Source organism: Anneissia japonica, unplaced genomic scaffold (genome assembly GCF_011630105.1).
Source record: "Anneissia japonica isolate Jap-2015-1 unplaced genomic scaffold, ASM1163010v1 scaffold287892_len502923_cov169, whole genome shotgun sequence".
NCBI classification, from domain to species: Eukaryota; Metazoa; Echinodermata; class Crinoidea; order Comatulida; family Comatulidae; genus Anneissia; species Anneissia japonica.
This window is the reverse complement of record NW_022743765.1, coordinates 349,153-370,686: the sequence shown is the minus strand read 5'-3', so window position 1 is coordinate 370,686 and position 21,534 is coordinate 349,153. Positions and strand designations below refer to the sequence as shown.

Sequence of the window (21,534 nt, the reverse complement as noted above, 5' to 3'; positions counted from 1 at the left end):
GACTCAGATATGCACATTAAACAATATACTTTAAGGTAACTTTTCTTCAATGATAAGGCATTGAAGACGTTATTTTCATACTCTTTTCTGCTAACACCCCCTCCCCCTCCAAAATAGTACAAAATTAAATGATTGTTGCGAATTTAAGAATACAGTATTTTATTTTATTTTTTGCAGATGTGATTTACTGTTCCGTTTAATACCAATTCCTCCTTACACCAACTACATTCAAGAGAAATCATTGTCAAATGTACGTTCAATCATCTGCGGATTTTGAATAGCTGTTTCTAAAATTGCAACTGTACATCTAAAACGTTTAATTGATGGTTTCCTGTTTGCTTTAAAGAATTTATTAATGCAAAGTGAAAAAAAAAATATATTCACATAGTGTCTTAACACTGTGTAAAGTGTATCATTGCAACAGTTGTAATGAGCTATTTTCAGTTTAAGCCAGATGTTGAATTGCTGATTGACTGTAGGCAAAGGAGAGAATTTACCAAATTTGCTGCTTTCAATTCTCTGAATAAGTATTGCTTTGGTCTAGGACCTGGTCATAGTTTACTTTTCTAAAACTATTTGAACAGTTTTCTATGTATGCTGTAAACCCAAAAGGTCAAAATGTGTAATAATTATTATGCATGTTCCTTTATTTTTATGGACACTGGACTGGACCTAAATGTTGAGTAAAGCTTAAAGGCACTGCAGATGGTATTTCAATTTTCAATTGTTGTGTAACAAACAGAACATCACATTTCTCATTAAGGCAAAGAGGAAAAGCCCTATTATTATTATTATTATTATTACTACTACTACATTGTACAGAGTGTAAACATTATTTTTTTATGATTAATTTCAAATAATGTTGACTTGATTTTCATGTTCTCCGGTTTTTATTTCTGGTCACTATCCTTGATTTTTTTTTGTAGCAGTAACTAAAATATGATTATATACGACACTTCAAAGTTCACATTTTCTTTTTCTTCTATTCAAGTGGAGTTGAATAGCTTGGTGGTTAAGATGCTTGTCTTCTAATCCCAGGGTCCTGGGTTCAATTCCTGCCAGTTGCAGGATTTTTTCTCACGACTAAAACAACTCCACTCCCTAAATCTCATATGGAGATTTAGTTTGTGTAAAGCATCGTGTGTGTATGTTTGTCTTGTGTAAGGGATTGTCACCTACAAGTAGGATAGTGATATATTCGCTGTTGACAATCCTTGGCACATGCATTGTGTGCCTAAATAAATAAATAAAATAAATAAAATAAATAAATATTTTTTTTTGTTTTTTTGTACATGTACGTAAATACAGTGATATGCTTATTCTAAATTTGATATAACCTGGATTAACCTGAAATAACATCGACATCGACTTTTCTAATACTGAATTGATATTTTTCAGTGATTTTGGATTTTAAGTGAAGGTATTTTGCTTTAGATGAGTTATTTTGTAACAAACTATCTGTAGGCAAAAAAATAATACTGCTTTAATTTAAAAAGTTTGATATGATAGTATCATTATTCATCACATGTGAACTGTCACTTACAATATTCGAAGACTTGCCAAACCACTGAAAACACCTTGGTTTAGATGAGTTATTTTGTTGTTACCCAAGTCCCTTTAAAAAAAAACAAAAGAATCATAATCATTAAGCAAAAGTAAACAATATAAAACACAAAATGAAGTTGTACATTGCTGTTTATTTTATGTTTTATTTACACTTACACGATAATTATGCCTTATAACGAAACTTATTATTACCATGTTAAATTCAATAGGATAAAAAACAAAAAAATGACCGAACACCATTATTACTACATTGCACAGCACCTGACAAACAAATTTCATGTGAACCACGATGTGTATGTTGACCAATAAACATACATTTTTTGTATAAATGTATAATTATTTGCGTAAAAAGTTGACACTGATTTCTCAAGGCCGACAGACTTTCTATTTGTTAAATTATACAATTTTATGAAAATAATAACACCTGATAAAATTGTTACCTTTGATAGGCAAATAAGCCTTTTTTTGAAAAAATATACTACTCAACACAAATAACTAGACGTAGGCTAAACCTAGGCCTGGAATGACCGGGCATTGAAGGCGCCCTTAGCGCGTTCATCCCATATGCCTATTGCTGTCGTAGATAAAATAATCGTATCGGAAAAAGCAGTACACATTACGTAAATTCATTCATTTTTGTAACCATCACCTAATAATATAACTAGGACCAATGTAATCATATAATATTGATGTATTCTGTAGCAATAATTGTATAACTCGAATAATAGTGATGTAAACACATTAAGTGAAAATATATGGATGATTTTTCAACTTGTGTTTGTTTACCATTTTGTGGCGCTGTTCATCGTCTATTTTTTCTACTTCCGCATTCACTGACAGTGATTTATTTCGATAAATTAAACTTTATGATAATTTATTTACAATTTTATCACAATTTTTCAGTTGGATAGTGAATTATTATTCAAATGTATGTAATTTTGAATCGCAAATGGGGATGTATGATATCAGAAAGTTAAGGAAACTTCGACTATAATAATGCTTTGAAAATTAGCTGATTTTGAGCGATAGCGAAAAAAATTCTGAGCTCCCGCGGTCTGGCCAATCCCTGATGAGTTTCATCTGCTAACACTAAGGGCGCTGGACTTTTCTAAATTTATACGTAGACAGGAACAGCTGTGTTTGGTGTGTCTTTGAAGGTTTTGTAATCAATGATCTTTATTCTGTTTTGAACCAAGTACCTGATGTATATTTTATTATCCGTATATTTGTGCATTTACAATCAATTTTTTTTTTGGGAAAAGTGGAAATCTAAAACAAAAAATGTATAATAGGTAATACCTCGGATACTTACAGAGTTTCCAGGCTCGTTGTATCTTTGAAGGTTCCGACATTAATGACTTCTATTCTATTACCACCTAAATACCTAAAAACGAATAATAAAATGTTGATAATTGTTATTAATATTATAGCGTGATATCTGTATAATACAGACATCGGATTATGGCCTAATATTAGAATGTGTATGGTCGTAAAGGTAAAGTACGTTCATAAACGTCATTAACAAAATTGTCTGCCAAGCTAAATGCATTGTTTAGTGTGTGTTTTCAAAGATTGCTCTTAAGAAAATATAAATTTGTAAAAAGATTTAGCAAAACAACAAACTAGACGTTTCGCTTACATATGATTTTTGAAGTTATACGATCTTTAGGTAAGAAATATCAACGGATGGCCTTGTATATGAGACGATGGTGAATTTAAGACATGTAAATGTTGTCGATTTTATTGCTTACGATAGTTGGTCTTTATACCATTAATGTTAATATATAATAGGTAATACCTCTTATACTTACAGATTTTTCAGGCTCGTTGTATCTTTGAAGGCTCCGACATTAATGACTTCTATTCTATTACCACTTAAATACCTAAAAACGAATATTAAAATGTTGATAATTTTTATTAATATTATAGCTTAATATCTGTATAATACAGACATCAGATTATGGCCTAATATTAGAATGTGTATGGTTGTAAAGGTAAAATACGTTCATAAACGTCATTAACAAAATTGTCTGCCAAGCTAAATGCATTGCTTTTAGTTTGTGTTTTCAGAGATTGCTCTTAAGGAAATATATATTTGTAAAAATAAGAGATTTAGCAAAACAACAAACTAGACGTTTTGCTCACATACGATTTTTGAAGTAATACGATCTAGGTAAGAAATATCAACACGTGGCCTTGTATATGAGACGACGGTGAATTTAAGACTTATGTAAATGTTGTCGATTTTATTGCGTACGATAGTTGGTCTGTATACCATTAATGTTAATGTATAATAGGTAATACCTCGGATACTTACAATGTTTCCAGGCTCGTTGCATCTTTAAAGGTTCCGACATTAATGGCCTTTATTCTATTACCACTTAAATCCCTAAAAACAAATATTAAAATGTTAATATTTTTTATTAATATTATAACTTAATATCTGTACAATACAGACATCGGATTATGGCCTAATATTAGAATGTGTATGGTCGTAAAGGTAAAGTACGTTCATAAACGTCATTAACAAAATTGTCTGCCCAGCTAAATGCATTGTTTAGTGTGTGTTTTCAGAGATTGCTCTTAAGGAAATATAAATGTGTAAAAATAAGAGATTTAGCAAGACAACAAACTAGACGTTTCGCTCACATACGATACTTAAAGTTATACGATCTTTAGGTAAGACATATCAACGGATGGCCTTGTATAAGAGACGATGGTGAATTTAAGACTTATGTAAATGTTGTCGATTTTATTGCGTACGATAGTTGGTCTTTATACCATTAATGTTAATGTATAATAGGTAATACCTCTTATACTTACAGTGTTTTCAGGCTTGTATCTTTGAAGGTTCCGTCATAAATGGCTTCTATCCTATTACCACTTAAATACCTAAAAACGAATATTAAAATGTTGATAATTTTTATTAATATTATAGCTTGATATCTGTATAATACAGACATCGGATTATGGCCTAATATTAGAATGTGTATGGCCGTAAAGGTAAAGTACGTTCATAAACGTCATTAACAAAAATTGTCTGCCAAGCTAAATGCATTGTTTATTGTGTTTTCAGAGATTGCTCTTAAGGAAATATAAATTTGTTAAAATAAGAGATTTAGCAAAACAACAAACTAGACGTTTTGCTCACATACGATTTTTGAAGTTATACGATCTATAATCAACACGTGGCTTTTTACTATGAGACGATGGTGAATTCAAGATGTATGTAAATGTTGTCGATTTTATTGCGTACGATAGTTGGTCTTCTTTGTCACAATATTTAGGATATTTCATTCTACTTTGCAGCACTGCTAACTGAATCGTGAACTAATGAATATGCATAGTTGTATGACTCAAGTTAAAACGGTCTGTGAATGGAAATAAGGTACATGAATATTAATGAGGTTAAGGCAAAGTGGCAGTGTATGATTCGTGCATTTAAGTGGAGTGTAAAAGTATGCAAATGTATTTAAAATGGTTAGTTTAAAGGTATCTAGCCAGGAGTTGAAGAGAGAATATCTTGAAGGAAATATGTCGACTGATGAGTGTCGGTTAAAGGACATATCAGTCGAGGCACATTTTAAGATAAAAGTACAAGGCTTATATGTAAAAGCTTAAGGTAATTATACGTGAGTGATAGCTGAAGTAAGAGAGCTTCACAGTATTTTTGAATCAAGAAATGAAGTAAAGAATCGACCGTGAGTACTGTTAATAGTTGATAAATCAGAATATCTACCTATTGGCATATATAGGGTAGTAGTACTAATAGTGCATGTATTTTGATATGTTATGGGAAAACTTACCTCCAATATGTATATACATATATAGATATATGCTATGTATAATATGTTAAAGCGTATTTTGATAGAAAAGGAATACCATTAGCATCACATTCTATATAAATGTTGTATTCATTTATAGATGGTCGGAGGAGGTAGAGCCAAGTAGCCTATACTCAAGACTTATGTACCAAATATACTAAAGTGATATTGCAGACTGAGGGAAAAGCCCTAGCAGTTAGCAAGACTTAGTAGATGATCTGTACTTCGAATGCACTATTACAGTGATAAAGATTTTGGGAGGTAGCACAACACTTTGTCATTGGATATGCAAAACCAACTTTTATTTAATTAAAACCAGTTGATTTTATATATATATATATATTGTTTCTATGTCTTATGTCCGGTCAATGTCGTGACATTCTTACCGTAAATGTTAATGTATAATAGGTAATACCTCAGATACTTACAGTGTTTCCAGGCTTGTTGTATCTTTGAAGGTTCCGACATTAATGGCTTCTATTCTATTCCAACTTAAATACCTAAAAACGAATATTAAAATGGTGATAATTTTTATTAATATTATAGCTTGATATCTGTATAATACAGACATTGGATTATGGCATAATATTATAATGTGTATGGCGGTAAAGGTAAAGTACGTTCATAAACGTCATTAACAAAATTGTCTGCCCAGCTAAATGCATTGTTTAGTGTGTTTTCAAAGATTGCTCTTAAGGAAATATAAATTTGTAAAAATAAAGAGATTTAGCAAAACAACAAACTAGACTTTTCGCTCACATACGATTTTTTAAGTTATACGATCTATATTGCCGTGATTGGGAAGAACGCACTATAAGCCAAAATCATAGTTTTAGGATATTGAGCAAAACGCGTTTCTTGTTAGACTTTTGTTATGGAAATGAATTATATTGAATTTTTTGTGTAAAGGAACTACAAAACAGAAAAACATACTGAAGTACTTTATTTAAATGTTTTTTTTTTCTATAGCCCACTCAAAATGGACATAATGTGCTTTTCCAAATTAAAACAAAGCCACTGAAACATGAAAAATATGATGTTAAGCATTATATCCAGTTTTCCAGTAGAAAGCATGCATTATTCTTTACTTAAGGACTAATGAAAAATAACAAATTAAAGTGAATTTTCACCAGGACTTTAGAGGTTTAAATTCCATTATGTTTTAATAACTTACTTAAAAAAAACCCCCAACAAATCCTCAATAAAATGTTGATAATTTTTATTAATATTGTATCTTGAAATCTGTAAAATACAGACATGGGACTATAGACTAATATTATGAGAATGTGTGTGGTTGTAAAAAAATAAAAAGTCAAGTACATTTATTAATATCAACATTTATGTCTGCCAAGCAGAATGTATTGTTTGTGTGATTTCAGAAGTTGTCAAATAGCCTTAAATTTGTAAAAATAACAGATTTAGCAAAGCAAACAGCTATAACGTTTCGCTAACATACGATGGTTGAATACGTCTAAACTTACAATCTGTACTCAACAATATCAACACAATGCCTTGTGCATGAGAAGATTTAAGACTAATGTATATGATGTCGATTTTATTGCATAAGATTCTTGGTTTAATTTTATTTCAAAGTCTGTTAAGGTAAGGAAAATATTACAGAAAGACTTTAAAAAAAAGTCTTAATAAAAAATCTTTCAATATGCAAGTTTTAGCCAGTCTACAGAGAAACAGATGCAGACATAAGGAAGTCGTATTTCCTCCCGTAATTACCATTGGGATGCGTGTAGTTACTTCGAAATCGGATTGTCTGCGCCGCCAAAACTCCGGGTTTGGAGGTTTTTTGCGTACTGTACGCGAAAATTCCAAAATCAGAGTTTTCAAACTTTTAATCAAACCTCAGAATTCAGAGTTTCTGCGTGCTATTAATTAAACAAGATCTCCATATATAGAGAGAGCAAAACTTTTTAAGAACCCTCCGATTTTACTATACGCGAAACATCCTCCTACTATACGCGGCTCCCCCACCCCCACTTTTTACACAGTGTAAAATTTTTAAACCTTTTTTTTGAGCCAATACAAATTATTTTCTGGGACCACTCAAAATGAATACTTCTAAAATACGTAAAAATGCATCAGTACTCGTTTTACATAGGCCTGGCCTACTATAATTATAACACATGTCTAAGCGTGATTTTTTAAAAATCTATAAATCTCATGCCAAGTCTTTTAAGATTCAGAAATGTGATACTGTATGGTTCAGTTTGGTTTTTACCCTTTTGCAAGCTTCAACAATAGGGCCTATTGTTCAATAATACTATACTATTAGTAATAATAGTAATTATTATTATTATTATTATTATTATTGTTGTTATTGTTATTATTATTATTATTATTATTGGTGGTGGTGGTGGTGGTGGTGGTGGTGGTGGTGGTTGTGGTTGTGGTGATTGATAGTAATATTATTATTAAAATGTGAAGGAAATTGTGCTAAAGGCAAAAAATAAAGTGATTTGTGGATGATAATATTATAGTTAAAGCTTATATAGTAAATTATAGTTATGTCCTGGATATCAAGTAGATCCCTGATTTAAAGTACATGAGAAATTTGTTGGCGTTCCATTTTGACTATGTAATGGTGATGTGATGGTGATGAATTTTACTACGTGAAAGTGTGATTTCCGGCCATCTAGAGGTACTACTTCCTCAAATTTTCTCACCTCAGCCCCACCATAGTTGGTTGTGAAATCACGGTTTTGAAGTATGTAAAGAACACACTCAAAGACAATGTTTTTAAGCTTTGTTTACTATGGTATATCACACACATTAATAAGATCTTTTTGGTTGCAGAAACTCCTTGATAAAAAAGACCATGAGATTTTTTTTTGGCGCTTAATTTGGACTACCGGTAACGGTGATGTGATGATAATGAAAATTTACTAAAAGTGTTGTTTCTGGCCATCTAGCTAGAGGTACTATTTCCTCACATTTTCGCTTCTCAGCTCCAACCATGGTGAGTCTGAGGTAGGTGCCGACTCACAAAATGTCCTCCCCCTCAACCTTAAAAAACAGATCTGCGCTCTTCTGGGTATGACATTAAACTGCATCGAGTCGGCACCTGACTCAGAGTATGTCTTGTGACTGCTGAGAAGAGGGGGCATCAATTTGCTTTTTTGGTTTTTCATGCCCCTTTTTCGTGATTATGACTATTTTAGATAATATTTTTTATTTTGAATGAAAAAAAAGGAAAATATATTCAAATTTAAGTATGAAAGTGTAATTTCTGGCCATTTAGAGGTGCCCTAATCATAAATTTTCTTACCTCAGCCCCAACCATGGTGGGGCTGAGGTGGGTGGTTTCTCCCTGCGACACCTATCTTTCGAATCCATGGATGTGTCTAATACAATTGTCACTTTATCCTCTCAAAACAGTCCTTAAAACGTTCAGAGTGCATTACTTCACGGGGGTGGGGGTCGTCCCCTGGACCCCGCCGGGGTCGTACGTATCTCCCATAACGGCTCCCCCTTTCAAAATCCTGGCTACGTCCATGACTTCTATCTTCAAAAATTGTCTTTTTACCTACTGTGCGCGCTCCTAACATATCTTACGATTCTTTTACATCCAGTTCTCTTACTAATTACTCCAGTTTTTAGCATTTTAATAATAAAAACAACGTTCTTTCCCAGCGATTCATGACGATAGCGACTCGCAATGTTTGTTTATAAATAATTAATTGCCAGGTTGTTATCCAACTTTAAGGACAGTTCTGTTCGTTGCCAGGTTTTCTTTTTTTTTTTTTTTTTTATTATTTTGTTAAAGCGATGCCTTTTCATAAATTGTTATTTGTATTTTTATCTGTATTGTTTATATCGTTGTTCTGGTACAGCGCAATATTAATAATGACATATTACATTTAGGGACAACAGCTATTATTTCTTCGGGAAAATCTGACCCCTCATCGGGGCTTCACTGCATTTAGGACATTGCATTTAGGACATTTATTACATTTAGTCCCAAAATTCATAGAACATTTATTATATTTAGACACAAAAATTATTACACATAGAACTTTTATTACATTTAGACCCTAAAATGCAATACCTGTATTATATTTAGACCCAAAAATTATTACAATCAATCATTTGTCAATCATGGCCATTATTATACTTAGGACATTGCACTTAGGACCTACATCTATTTATGTATACATTCTTTCATAATGTATGCATGTTCTGCTGCCTTCCTTTTCCCTTCTTTCACGAGCCATCAAAATTGTCATACTGTTTTAGTATAGTCTTGCGCTCTACAATAAGTTCTGAATATCTGAAGCTTCATTTTTGATTTACTAATTCTGGCAACACCAAATCATAAAGTTTGAATTCTGGCAACAGCATTAGGCTCGATCGCCAATTCGCCATTGGAGACTACGGATGGAGCCATATTAGGCGTTAAAAGCCATGGTTTTCAGTATATAAAATGCTAAAAACCGATGTTATTAAGCAGAATCTGAGTGGAGAAACATCGCAAGATATTGTTAGGAGCACACAGTAGGTAAAAAGACAAGTTTTGAAGATAGAAGTGTTACAGTACTAAAGTGCATTAGCGCCACTGTGTTTATTTGAGTTTTAATGTTTTTATTGTTTTAAAGAAATTTACTAAGTTTACCTAGGCCTAGGCCCAGAATGAAAAGTGATGATTGTTACCTGGCGGCAAGGTGCGCATGAGATGAAGAAGTATGGTGCGCCTCTTATGACAAATTATTGAGGCGATGCTTTGCTGTTGCACTTTAATTGATTATTGTATTCGAAAGAATAACTGAAACGTTGATTTGTTATCTTCGTTGGCCATAATGTTAACGTGACAGCATAGAATTGTAGTATTGATATAATTGCCTTTTATTAAATAGTTGTTTATTTGTTTTGTTGTAGACTTTACCGTCATCGTAATAAAGGTCAAAGTTGTCTTAATACAGTGTCTTCGTCTGTTGTCCGGATTTGGTAAGATGTCGTCCATCGTGATTGTCATATTATACTGCAGGAGTGCATACAGATGTGCATTGGAATTGGGAAGTAATGGGACTTGTCACCGTCACAGAATTATACATTCTAACTTTTTGACAGTCCAAGCGGATGACACATGCATATTGGTCCCTTTATAAAGCACAAACCTGATGCATTTTTTTGCTTATACAAATTATAGAAATGAAGCGAAAAATGGTTAGTGATTTGTTTAATAATGTTTTATTATTTTTATATTTGAAAAATATACATTTAGAAAATTACATACAGTATTTTAAGTTCAGTGAGGTTTTCGAAAGCGCCGTCAATTGATTGAATTCTGTTTCCTGTAGGAGACCTGCAAAGAAAATATATTAAAGTCATTGATCATAATTAAAAGGAAACAATTTTTGTTATGTTCAAGAGTGTGAATTTAATATGTAGGCCTAGCCTTTATTGATTAGTGATTAAGTAATTGAGACTTCTAATAATTTGCAGTGTCTAGTATTTAATATATTAATTAATAAAATAAGTATAATGTATGATGAATGTATTTTCCCATAAAAAAAATCACTTTTTTTAGATTAACTTGTTCAATTGAAGTGACACAAAAGCGATTAACTTGAACATAGCAATTAATTTTTTTTCAAAATTATTTTCAAAGGCAATTTTAGTGAAAACTTAAAGAAACACAGAAATTGTTTTTATCGTTAATAAACAAAATATTATTAAAAAAAATAACAATAGGGGTACACGTTGTTGGAATTTGATAATTTCTTTGCTGAATTTCGTAATCTGTGTATTATTGCAAAATTAGCAGTTTCATTCCAAAATTTGTATGGATTTTTAAAATTTTTATGGCAAAAATATACCTTTACATCAAAAAACATATTTTGCGCATGCACTATTTTTAAGTCTGTATCAGCCTTCCTAATGGTTAGTTGCTCTGTAGATTATCCGAACTATTTTTCGATTTTTATATAGAATGACACAAGACGCTCTATTTACTTTTGCGGCCTCGGGATTCAGCCTTTGTGTGGGCCTTTTATCTATGCATGCATGCATGCACCCATGCATGTATGTAGTCACTCCATTTTTTGAGTGTCTGCGCCCGCGGCCAAAATTCTGATTTTTGAGGTTTTTCGTACAATACACGAAAACTAAAAAATTAATTAAAAGTTTGAAAACTCAAATTTTGATGTTTTCGCGTATAGTACGCAAAACCCCCAAAATCGGAGTTTTGACGGCGGGCACAGACACTCCGATTTCGGAGTAACTGCACACCTGTCGTATTATAATCAATGAGAATAGAACAAGTGATTACTACATATAAATTTACTGTCAGTCTGAAAATTCTAATGCTACTGTCATTAAATAGTTGTTAAATTGTGATAGGTCAGGTTGGGCAAAATGTTCACTTATACTTAATTCTCCTGACGCAAACTCAGTTATTGTCTATTCCACCATGACAGTAACAATTACCATTCACATTACAGTACCCGCTGCTTACTTTGGCTCGATTTCAAACCCTGGCCATCATGCGTAAGCTCAGTGTTTAGAGGTATGATGCCAGGCTAGTGATTTAGATATCGTTGGTTCGAGTCCCACCCGAGAATAACTTGCGAATTTCTTCCTGTGCCCCCACTTTTTTGCCAAAAATATAAAATGTCTGGATCAAATTTTCGTATGATCGGAAATGCAAGAAAAGGAGGGAAGAATGAGGAGAAGGATGGGAAAGAGAATGTTTATCCAGCACCCGACCGAGTTACTTTTTCTCGCAATTCACATTGGCGGATCTGGGGGAGGGGGTCATGGGTCCTGACCCCTCCCTTGGGCAACAAAAAAAGGGGAAGAAAAGAATTCTAGACCTACCTTTTCAGGATCCGTGAGCTGATTTTTTATTTTTATTTATTTTTTTGTTACAATTAGAAAATTAGAATTTTGAAGAACATAAAAGTCATTAAAACACACTTCAAATGTCGGGAAAGCTCATTTCCCGCCATCTAGGAATCCAAGTTTTCCGGGGGAGAACTCCCGGACCACCCTTTCTTTTTGGGATTTATCGATTCATGGAAAAAAGAATACGCATGCAACTACTCATTTGTTTATGTATGTATACACACATAAAACAAAAAATGAGAAAAATTTACCTGATTTTCAAAAGGGGAAAACCTTGAATTTTGAAGTACTTTGAAAGTCATTAAAAGACATTTCAGAAGTCAGGAAAGCTCATTTCCCTCTATATAGAAATCGAAATTTTCCCGGGGGAACCCGGACCCTTTTATCTTTGGAGTTCATTGATTAATTGAATCATTTTCAAGAAGGGGTAGGGGTAGGGGTAACCTTGAATGTTAAAGAATATAAAAATCATTAAAAGACATCAGAAGTTGGGAAAGCTCATTTCACGCCACCTAGGAATAAAAAAAAAATTTTCCGGGGAAGAACCACAAGACCCCTCCCCCCACCCTTTCTTTTTGGGATTTATCGATTCATGGAAAAAACCGTATGCATCTACTCATTTTTTTGTGTGTATGTATACACACATAAGGCCTATCTACAATACTAACAATGGGAAAAAATTACCTGACCGTTTTCAAGAGAGGAAAACCTTGAATTTTGAAGAACTTAAGTTAAAGTTGCTAAAAGATACGATAAGTCGGGAAAGCTCGTTTCCAACCATTTATAAATCAACATTTTCGCGGGAAGAACCTGAACCTCCCTTTTCTCTTTTAGGTTTTTGATTCATTATAATAATTTTCAAGAGGAGAAAACCTTGTATTTCGAAGAACTTAAAAGTAATTAAAAGACCCAGAAGTCGGGAAAACTCATTTCCCGCCTTCTCTAGGAATCAACATTTTTCTGGGGGAGAACCCCAGACACCCTTTCTTTTGGGGATTCATCGATTTATGGAAAATTCGTATGCAAATATATATATATATTTTTTTTATTTTTATGTATGTATACACACATAAGGCCTATTTACTGTAATAACAATGGGAAAAATTTACCTGACCGTTTTCAAGAAAATATTGCATCTTGAAGAATTTAAAAGTAATTAAGACACCTCAGAAGTCTGAAGAGCTCATGTCCCGCCATCTAGGAATCAACATTTTCCTGGGGGAGAACCCCCGGCCCCCCTTTTCTTTGGAGCTTATCGATTCATTGAAAAGAGAATAAGCAACTACTCATTATTTTTAAATGTATGTATACACACATATAACAGGCCTATTTACTGTAGTGAGAAAGTTTATCTTACCGTTTTCAAGAGGGGGAAAACCTTGAATTTTTAAGAACAAAGTCATTAGACACCTACCTCAAAAGTCGAGAAAGGTCATTTCCCGCCATCTAGAAATCAAATTTTCCTGGGGGAGGAATGTTGACCCCACCACCTAGATTTGATTCCAGATCTGCATGATTCATATTCCCATTCATCTTATAAGTGCCCCCCCCCCCCACCCCTTCATCTTATAAGGGCCCCCCCCCCCCACCACTTTGAAAAACGTTCCGCCGGTATATATATGAGGCGTTGAAACAAGGAATTGAAGCAACGAGCCATGTGGACTATAAAACACTTGTTTATTTCAAAAGAAATTTTCAACCAGTCCTCTGGTCTTCTTTAGCTTACAAAACTAAATGACAAAATGTGACTGATACAAGAGATCTATTATACAAATAAACAATATAATTGTGATTGGCTTAGATTAAGCAGTGATCAAAGCAGTGAATAATGATCAGGGTTTGATAAACAGACGAAAACAAAATTAAAGTATTGATAGCTATTATAGGCTAAAACATTGATAAGCTTAAATATAATTATAATTAAAGTGTTTAAAATATCTGAAAGTCGAACAGCAAAAATATAACTATAATGACGAATATATATACAACGTATAGCAGATAATATAATAAATGGTATAAAGCAACAATGGAAGGCATAGAAGCAGGATATATAGTATATATATATATATATATATAATTATATAGGCCTATATAATGACGAATGGAAAGAGCTGATTTAAGTACTGTATGGAAAATTGTAGTCACTAAGAAAATCAATGTCTTTATTAAGACCTATAATGTGGGTTTTGTGCTTCAGAATGAGTTTATGCTCGGTAACACGGCGATTTTTCACTGATGTAAAGTTGCTAGCTATGAGGGTACATTTGATATCAGTGATGCTGTGTGATTGGGAGAATTAAAATGAGTGACAATGGGAAGGTTTTTACTAGTGCGGATTGACAATTTGTGGTTGTTGAACCTACTTCTAAAAAGTGGCACCGGTTTCTCCTATGTAGGTACCGTGATCACAAACCTTACATATTATAACGTAGATAACGTTAGATGAGTTGCATGACAGAGGAGAAGGATGAATTTTGTGATTGGTGATCGGGAGTGAAATAGTGCTATCTGTTACAATATGCTTGCATATTTGACAACGGGGCTTGTTACATTTTATGTTACCGTGTGAGGGGGTGTATTGGTGGTGCGTGAAGATGTTAGTATGGTTTTTAAGTTGGGGGGTTGACGGTGAAACAAAAGAATGGGGAAAAAAGTGTTTACACCTGTCTCTTATACACATCTAGATGTGTATAAGAGACAGACCCCAGACACCCTTTCTTTTGGGGATTCATCGATTTATGGAAAATTCGTATGCAAATATATATATATATTTTTTTATTTTTATGTATGTATACACACATAAGGCCTATTTACTGTAATAACAATGGAAAAAATTTACCTGACCGTTTTCAAGAAAACATTGCATTTTGAAGAACTTAAAAGTAATTAAGACACCTCAGAAGTCTGAAGAGCTCATTTCCCGCCATCTAGGAATCAACATTTTCCTGGGGGAGAACCCCCGCCCCCTTTTCTTTGGAGCTTATCGATTCATTGAAAAGAGAATACGTAAGCAACTACTCATTATTTTTAAATGTATGTATACACACATATAACAGGCCTATTTACTGTAATGAGAAAGTTTATCTTACCGTTTTCAAGAGGGGGAAAACCTTGAATTTTTAAGAACAAAGTCATTAGACACCTACCTCAAAAGTTGAGAAAGGTCATTTCCCGCCATCTAGAAATCAAATTTTCCTAGAGGAGGAATGTTGACCCCACCACCTAGATTTGATTCCAGATCTGCATGATTCATATTCCCATTCATCTTATAAAAAACTTTGAAAAACGTTCTGCCTGTGTATATATATATATATGAGGCGTTGAAACAAGGAATTGAAGCAACGATTCATGTGGACTATAAAACACTTGTTTATTTCAAAAGATATTTTCGACCAGTCCTCTGGTCTTCTTTAGCTTACAAAACTAAATGACAAAATGTGACTGATACAAGAGATCTATTATACAAATAAACAATATAATTGTGATAGGCTTAGATTAAGCAGTGATCAAAGCGGTGAATAGTGATCAGGGTTTGATAAACAGACGAAAACAAAATTAAAGTATTGATAGCTATTATAGGCTAAAACATTGATAAGCTTAAATATAATTATAATTAAAGTGTTTAAAATATCGAAGTCGAACAGCAAAAATATAACTATAATGACGAATATATATACAACGTATAGCAGATAATATAATAAATGGTATAAAGCAACAATGGAAGGCATAGAAGCAGGATATATACTGCCGTAATTTGGAAAAAGGCATTACCTCCACTTTTTGAGATTTTTGGATTTTTGTTTCTATGGCATCCTATAGTAGTATTCTATCATGTGAATTTGATCATATACCCCAAAAAATGTCCAGAAATATGAATTAAATATTATATTTACGCATTAACTCCAATCCATGAATGCAGAATAATTTGGAAGAAGGCATTATCTCCACCAAACAATGGACAGATCATAATGAACCAATCACAGAAGACAATTACGCATAGTTAATTAGTCATGATAGCTTGTAAATGCAAATAATGCCTAGCTTTACTTCGATTTAAAAAAAAAATGGCATATTAAAAAATCTTCTACCACATGGACTAAATTTCGTGAAATATATAATTGACACTGGTATACATTATTTGTTTGTCAGAAATACTGTAATTTGGCTATGTAAGATACACATTTCACTGGAAAAACTGGAGTTAATGCCTAACTTCAGATTTTTCACGCACCATTGACTCCTGTTAAAATTTGGAATAGTGCATTATCTCCATTTAAATAGGGTTAAAGAACAAAAATCACCATGAAAATTATTTAATATTTTTTTTAATTATATGTTTAGTATATTTGCCAAAAAAATTACTAGAATTCATTTCCAGTACAAAAGGCTAACGACAAACGCGTTTTGCTCAATAACTCAAAACTAGGATTTTGGAGTTAATGCCTTTTTCCAAATCACGGCAGTATAGTATATATATAATTATATAGGCCTATATAATGACGAATGGAAAGAGCTGATTTAAGTACTGTATGGAAAGTTGTAGTCACTAAGAAAATCAATGTCTTTATTAAGACCTATAATGTGGGTTTTGTGCTTCAGAATGAGTTTATGCTCGGTAACACGGCGATTTTTCACTGATGTAAAGTTGCTAGCTATGAGGGTACATTTGATATCAGTGATGCTGTGTGATTGGGAGAATTAAAATGAGTGGCAATGGGAAGGTTTTTACTAGTGCGGATTGAAAATTTGTGGTTGTTGAACCTACTTCTCAAAAGTGGCACCAGTTTCTCCTATGTAGGTACCGTGATCACAAACCTTACATATTATAACGTAGATAACGTTAGATGAGTTGCATGACAGAGGAGGAGGGTGAATTTTGTGATTGGTGATCGGGAGTGAAATAGTGCTATCTGTTACAATAGGCTTGCATATTTGACAACGGGGCTTGTTACATTTTATGTTACCGTGTGAGGGGGTGTATTGGTGGTGCGTGAAGATGTTAGTATGGTTTTTAAGTTGGGGGGTTGACGGTGAGCATGAAGAGGTGGGGTGTCGAACAAGTGTTGTATGGATTTGTCGAGTTTAAGATGAGCAAAGTCGTTTTTAATGGTGTTAGTGACGGTCTTAGTGGAAGGATGGAATTCAAAAGTGAGTGGAATGCGTTCAGATGGAGTTTTGGGTTTGTAACTAAGTAAGTCTGAGCAGGAGTGTAATGAAGCTTTGTGAATTTGGGACTTAATGAGGTCGATGGGATAACCAGCCTTCAGAAAAAAAACCTAATAAATTACAAACACGGTGTTCATAGTCTATAGTGTTGGAACATAAACGTTTCAGGCGGAAGCACTGTCTATAGACTATGGATTTTGATTGGTGGGTGATTGCTGCCGTAATTAAGAAAAGCGTGACTATCAGTAGGTTTGGTGTAAAGGGACGTGGTGATTTGGTTATTATTAAGAGTTACAGAAACGTCAAGAAAAGGTAGGGATGTATGTGAAGGTGGAAGGTATTAGCATGGACCTCAAAGTGTTTAAGTGTATCAGCACCATGCGGCCATATGATGAAAATGTCATCTATGTTACGGTGGTAGCATAGCGGTTTTAGGTGGAACGATAAGATAAGGGTTTTTTCAAGTTCTGCCATGAATATGTTAGCGTAGTAAGGGGCCATTTTTGTACCCATTGCTGTGCCTTTTGTGGAGATAATGAGAACTATTAAAAGTGAAATTGTTGTGTGTTAGAATGAAGTTAGTGATGGCTACAATGTCATTGACTTTATCTAAAATAAGTGACTGTGCGGTGAGAAATGATTTTATGGCCTCTAGGCCGTCGGAGTGAGGAATTTTAGAATATAAAGAAGATATGTCCATGGTAACAAGGATGGGATTGTTAGGTAACGGGGGCAAGTCATTAAGGATGTTCAAGAAATGCGTGCTGTCTTTAACGTAGCTGGGGATGGAAGGTATGAAGGGCTTTATTAAATGGTATACATAGCCCGATAAATGCTCCGTAAGGGTACCTATCGAAGAGACTATGGGTCTACCCGTGGGGAAGATGTTCAAGTTCTTAGCTAAGTCAAACATAGCGGATTTATCCTAAGGAAGTTCAGGATTATCAAGTTTAGATTTAATAAGTGCAGGTAGTTTATGAAGTTTAGGAATAGTATAAAAAATTCCAGGATGATGGCTGGTAGGTATTAAATAAGCATCACTTTTAGTGAGATCAGAAAGATTGTTGCATATACTAACGAGTTCTGATTCATAAGAATCGGCCGAGTCCGCATCTATTTTGTTGTAAAATTCGTGGTTTGAAAGCTGTGATTCAGCTTTCATATATATATATATATATATATATATATCTGTCTCTTATACACATCTGATGTGTATAAGAGACAGATATAATGACGAATGCACAACGCCTACTTCATAATCTGGGCAAGTATTTCGAAAAACAGGCAAACTTTAGAAGGCAAAGCGAGGTTCTGAAGACTAACCAGACAACTGATTGCTGGCATCGTTGATTTGTCCGCGGCAGTTGTCGGCAGTTGTGGACGAGTTAGGTGATCCGCCGCACTTTGACCTTTAAGGAAGTGTGCGCGGTGCTGATTGAACAACATTTAAATGCTGAAAATGGCAAAATACGATAATTTAGTTTGTTATAAAAAGAATTTGGAGCATTTAAAAGATTTACTCATGCGTACGCGCACGTCATGATGCACGTGCGCATCTTCATGTCACTGTTGTCTCCTGATATGAGATATATATGTATCAACTTTCATTGACAAACGCCTGTTGGTGAAAAAGTAATTATCATTTATAGTATTTATCATATATAAAAATTCAGTTTTTTTTATTTGAGTTGGCAATATGGTGACGTCACACTGTCTGATCAGCTATTATGATATATAAAATCATATCTACAACTTATGTGCTTTTAGAATATGTATTAAAAAATGGAGGTCAGCTTTCATCCTAAGGAGCTATAACTGATTAAAAAAAGGCATAATATTAAGGACATTTTATTTTTGACGCACGCGTACGCGCGCAGGAAAATAAGGTTAAGGTGATTATGGGGTCGTTAAATGTTTGAGGAAAGAAAGATGAGGGGATCATCAAACACCTTTATTTTTACCATGATGCCGTCATCAAAATGTAAAAAGAAATCACCGACGAAAGAGAATTGCCTCAGCTATAACATACTCGAAATTGGAAGACGATCGATCAAAAATTAGCGAGATACGCTCAAATGCGCATTTTTAAAAATGACGTCATCGATAAGATTCAGTTTGTTGAATTCAGATGGGAATATGATGACGTCACAATGTCTGTATGAGCTAGGAAATCATATTTACAACTCATGTGCTTTCAGAATATGCAATAAAAATTGGGGTCACCTTTTATCTTAAAGAGCTGTAACTGTTTAAAATTAGGCCTGATTTTAGTAAAATTTCACTGTATATCGGCACAAATGCGCACAAAGTTTACTATGTTTGATGCGTGCGTACGGCATTGTTATTGGCCATAAGGTGATTGAAGAGATTGGAAACTTGTAAAAACAATGTCAATGCGCGTAAAAATGACACGCGCAGTGGTAAATTAAAAAAAATTGAAATGCTCAAAACGGTGTGTAACGTGTTCCAATTTATTCAAAAAGTGATTTCGAGCATTTTGAAATTTTGACGCACGCGTTACAATGCACAAACGTAAAATTAGGGTACAGTACAATCATTTAACATTGACCCGAAGTTAATGCTCACTTAATACGATTTTAAATTAGCAAATGGTTAGGCTGATATGATCGATAATGTAAAAACGCAAAATTGCGTGTAGCTGACGTCACGCATGACTGGTCACCTTGAAAACCTTACCATGTCTATTCAGGGAGAAACCAAATTGACCGATGAAGCGACATTGTGTGTAACTCATGGCATTCTTGAGATTTAAACTCGTCACTGAGGACGAGTTAGGTGATCCGCTGCACTTTACCCGCGAGGAAGTGTGCGCAGTGCTGATTGAACAATATTTAAATGCTGAAAATGGCTTAAATATACGCTAATTCAGGTTTTTTTTTAAAAGAATTTGGAGCATTTTCAAAGATTTACTCATGCGTACGTGCACGTCCTGATACACGTGCGCATGTTAATGTCACAGAATGTTGTCTCCTGATATGAGGTATATCCAAGGTAACAATCCCACATGGGGCCATATGCAAAATATCTGGGAAAAATCTTATGGGCTACCCCATATTTTTCCCTTATGGGATCCGTCTGGGCAATCACATATGGGTCTTGCCCATGGTTTACCCATATAGAGCCCATATGCCAAATATATAGGCAAATATATATGGGAATGCCCATATTTAAAGTACATGGGCCCCATATGGTAAATACCTGGGCAGATAAATATGGAAATGCCCACATTTAATCCGCATGGGGCCCATGTGCCAAATATCTGGGAAAATACATATGGGCATGCCCATATTTATCTACATGGAGCCCACATGACAAAGACCTGGGTAGTTGAATATGAATATGCCCATATTAATTTCGCATTAGGCCCATGTGCCAAATATTTGGGAAAATACTTATGGGCATGCGCACATATAATATACATGAAACCCATATGCCAAATACCTGGGAAAGTAAACATGAGAAGAGTCAGGTACTTCAAGTACGCTAGCAATATATATTAATTTTGAAAGACCTAAATTTTTCAGTATAGTCACCCTACCAAAGAAAGTTAATTTTCTCATTTGCCAGCATGTTAATGTGTGATTTAATTGAATAATTTTATCGACCCAATGTTTCTGATAAAAAATTTCTTTATTGTGTCCAAAATAGATTCCAAGATTTTTTATGGGCGTGTTTGGCCAGTTTATCTCAGCAGGGTTTTCATTGCAGGCTTTAGAAGCACCAATCCAGAGTCCTTGACTTTTAGCTTTATTGAGTTTCATGCCAGATGTGGTGCAAAACTTTTCTACAACAGTTAATGCAATGGCAATACTCTGTTTCTTACCAATATTGTTGTATCATCAGCTACTTGACAAATTTTTAATTCTTTACCAGAAACTGGAAGAATCATGCCGTCTATCTCGTTACTATTTCTTATCTCAGTGGCCATTACTTCAGCCACTAATATAAAAAAGTAGTGCTGATAGAGGGCATCATTGTCTAAGACCTCTTTCTAAGTTTACATAGTTTGATCGAAAATTGTTGTTACTATACAACATCTTGAGTTTTTATAAAGTTTTTTTACCCATTTAATAAAAGATTTACCTAAGTTACATTTATGTAA

The 21,534-nt window shown here is 33.9% G+C and overlaps 1 protein-coding gene across 1 annotated transcript in view; it reads right to left on the bottom strand.

Annotated features, from left to right (window-relative positions):
* The window catches only part of LOC117119531 (insulin-like growth factor-binding protein complex acid labile subunit), a 99,139-nt gene extending 88,409 nt beyond the window's left edge, over window positions 1-10,730 (bottom strand). The window contains exons 1-7 of the mRNA XM_033264355.1: window positions 10,636-10,730; window positions 5,819-5,890; window positions 4,390-4,458; window positions 3,884-3,955; window positions 3,378-3,449; window positions 2,879-2,950; window positions 1,544-1,615 (exon numbers count right to left, since the gene is read on the bottom strand). Of these exons, the coding sequence (XP_033120246.1) occupies window positions 1,544-1,615; window positions 2,879-2,950; window positions 3,378-3,449; window positions 3,884-3,955; window positions 4,390-4,458; window positions 5,819-5,890; window positions 10,636-10,730 (524 nt within the window). The remainder of the gene's footprint in view (window positions 1-1,543; window positions 1,616-2,878; window positions 2,951-3,377; window positions 3,450-3,883; window positions 3,956-4,389; window positions 4,459-5,818; window positions 5,891-10,635) is intronic.
* Between the last annotated feature and the right edge of the window lie 10,804 nt (window positions 10,731-21,534).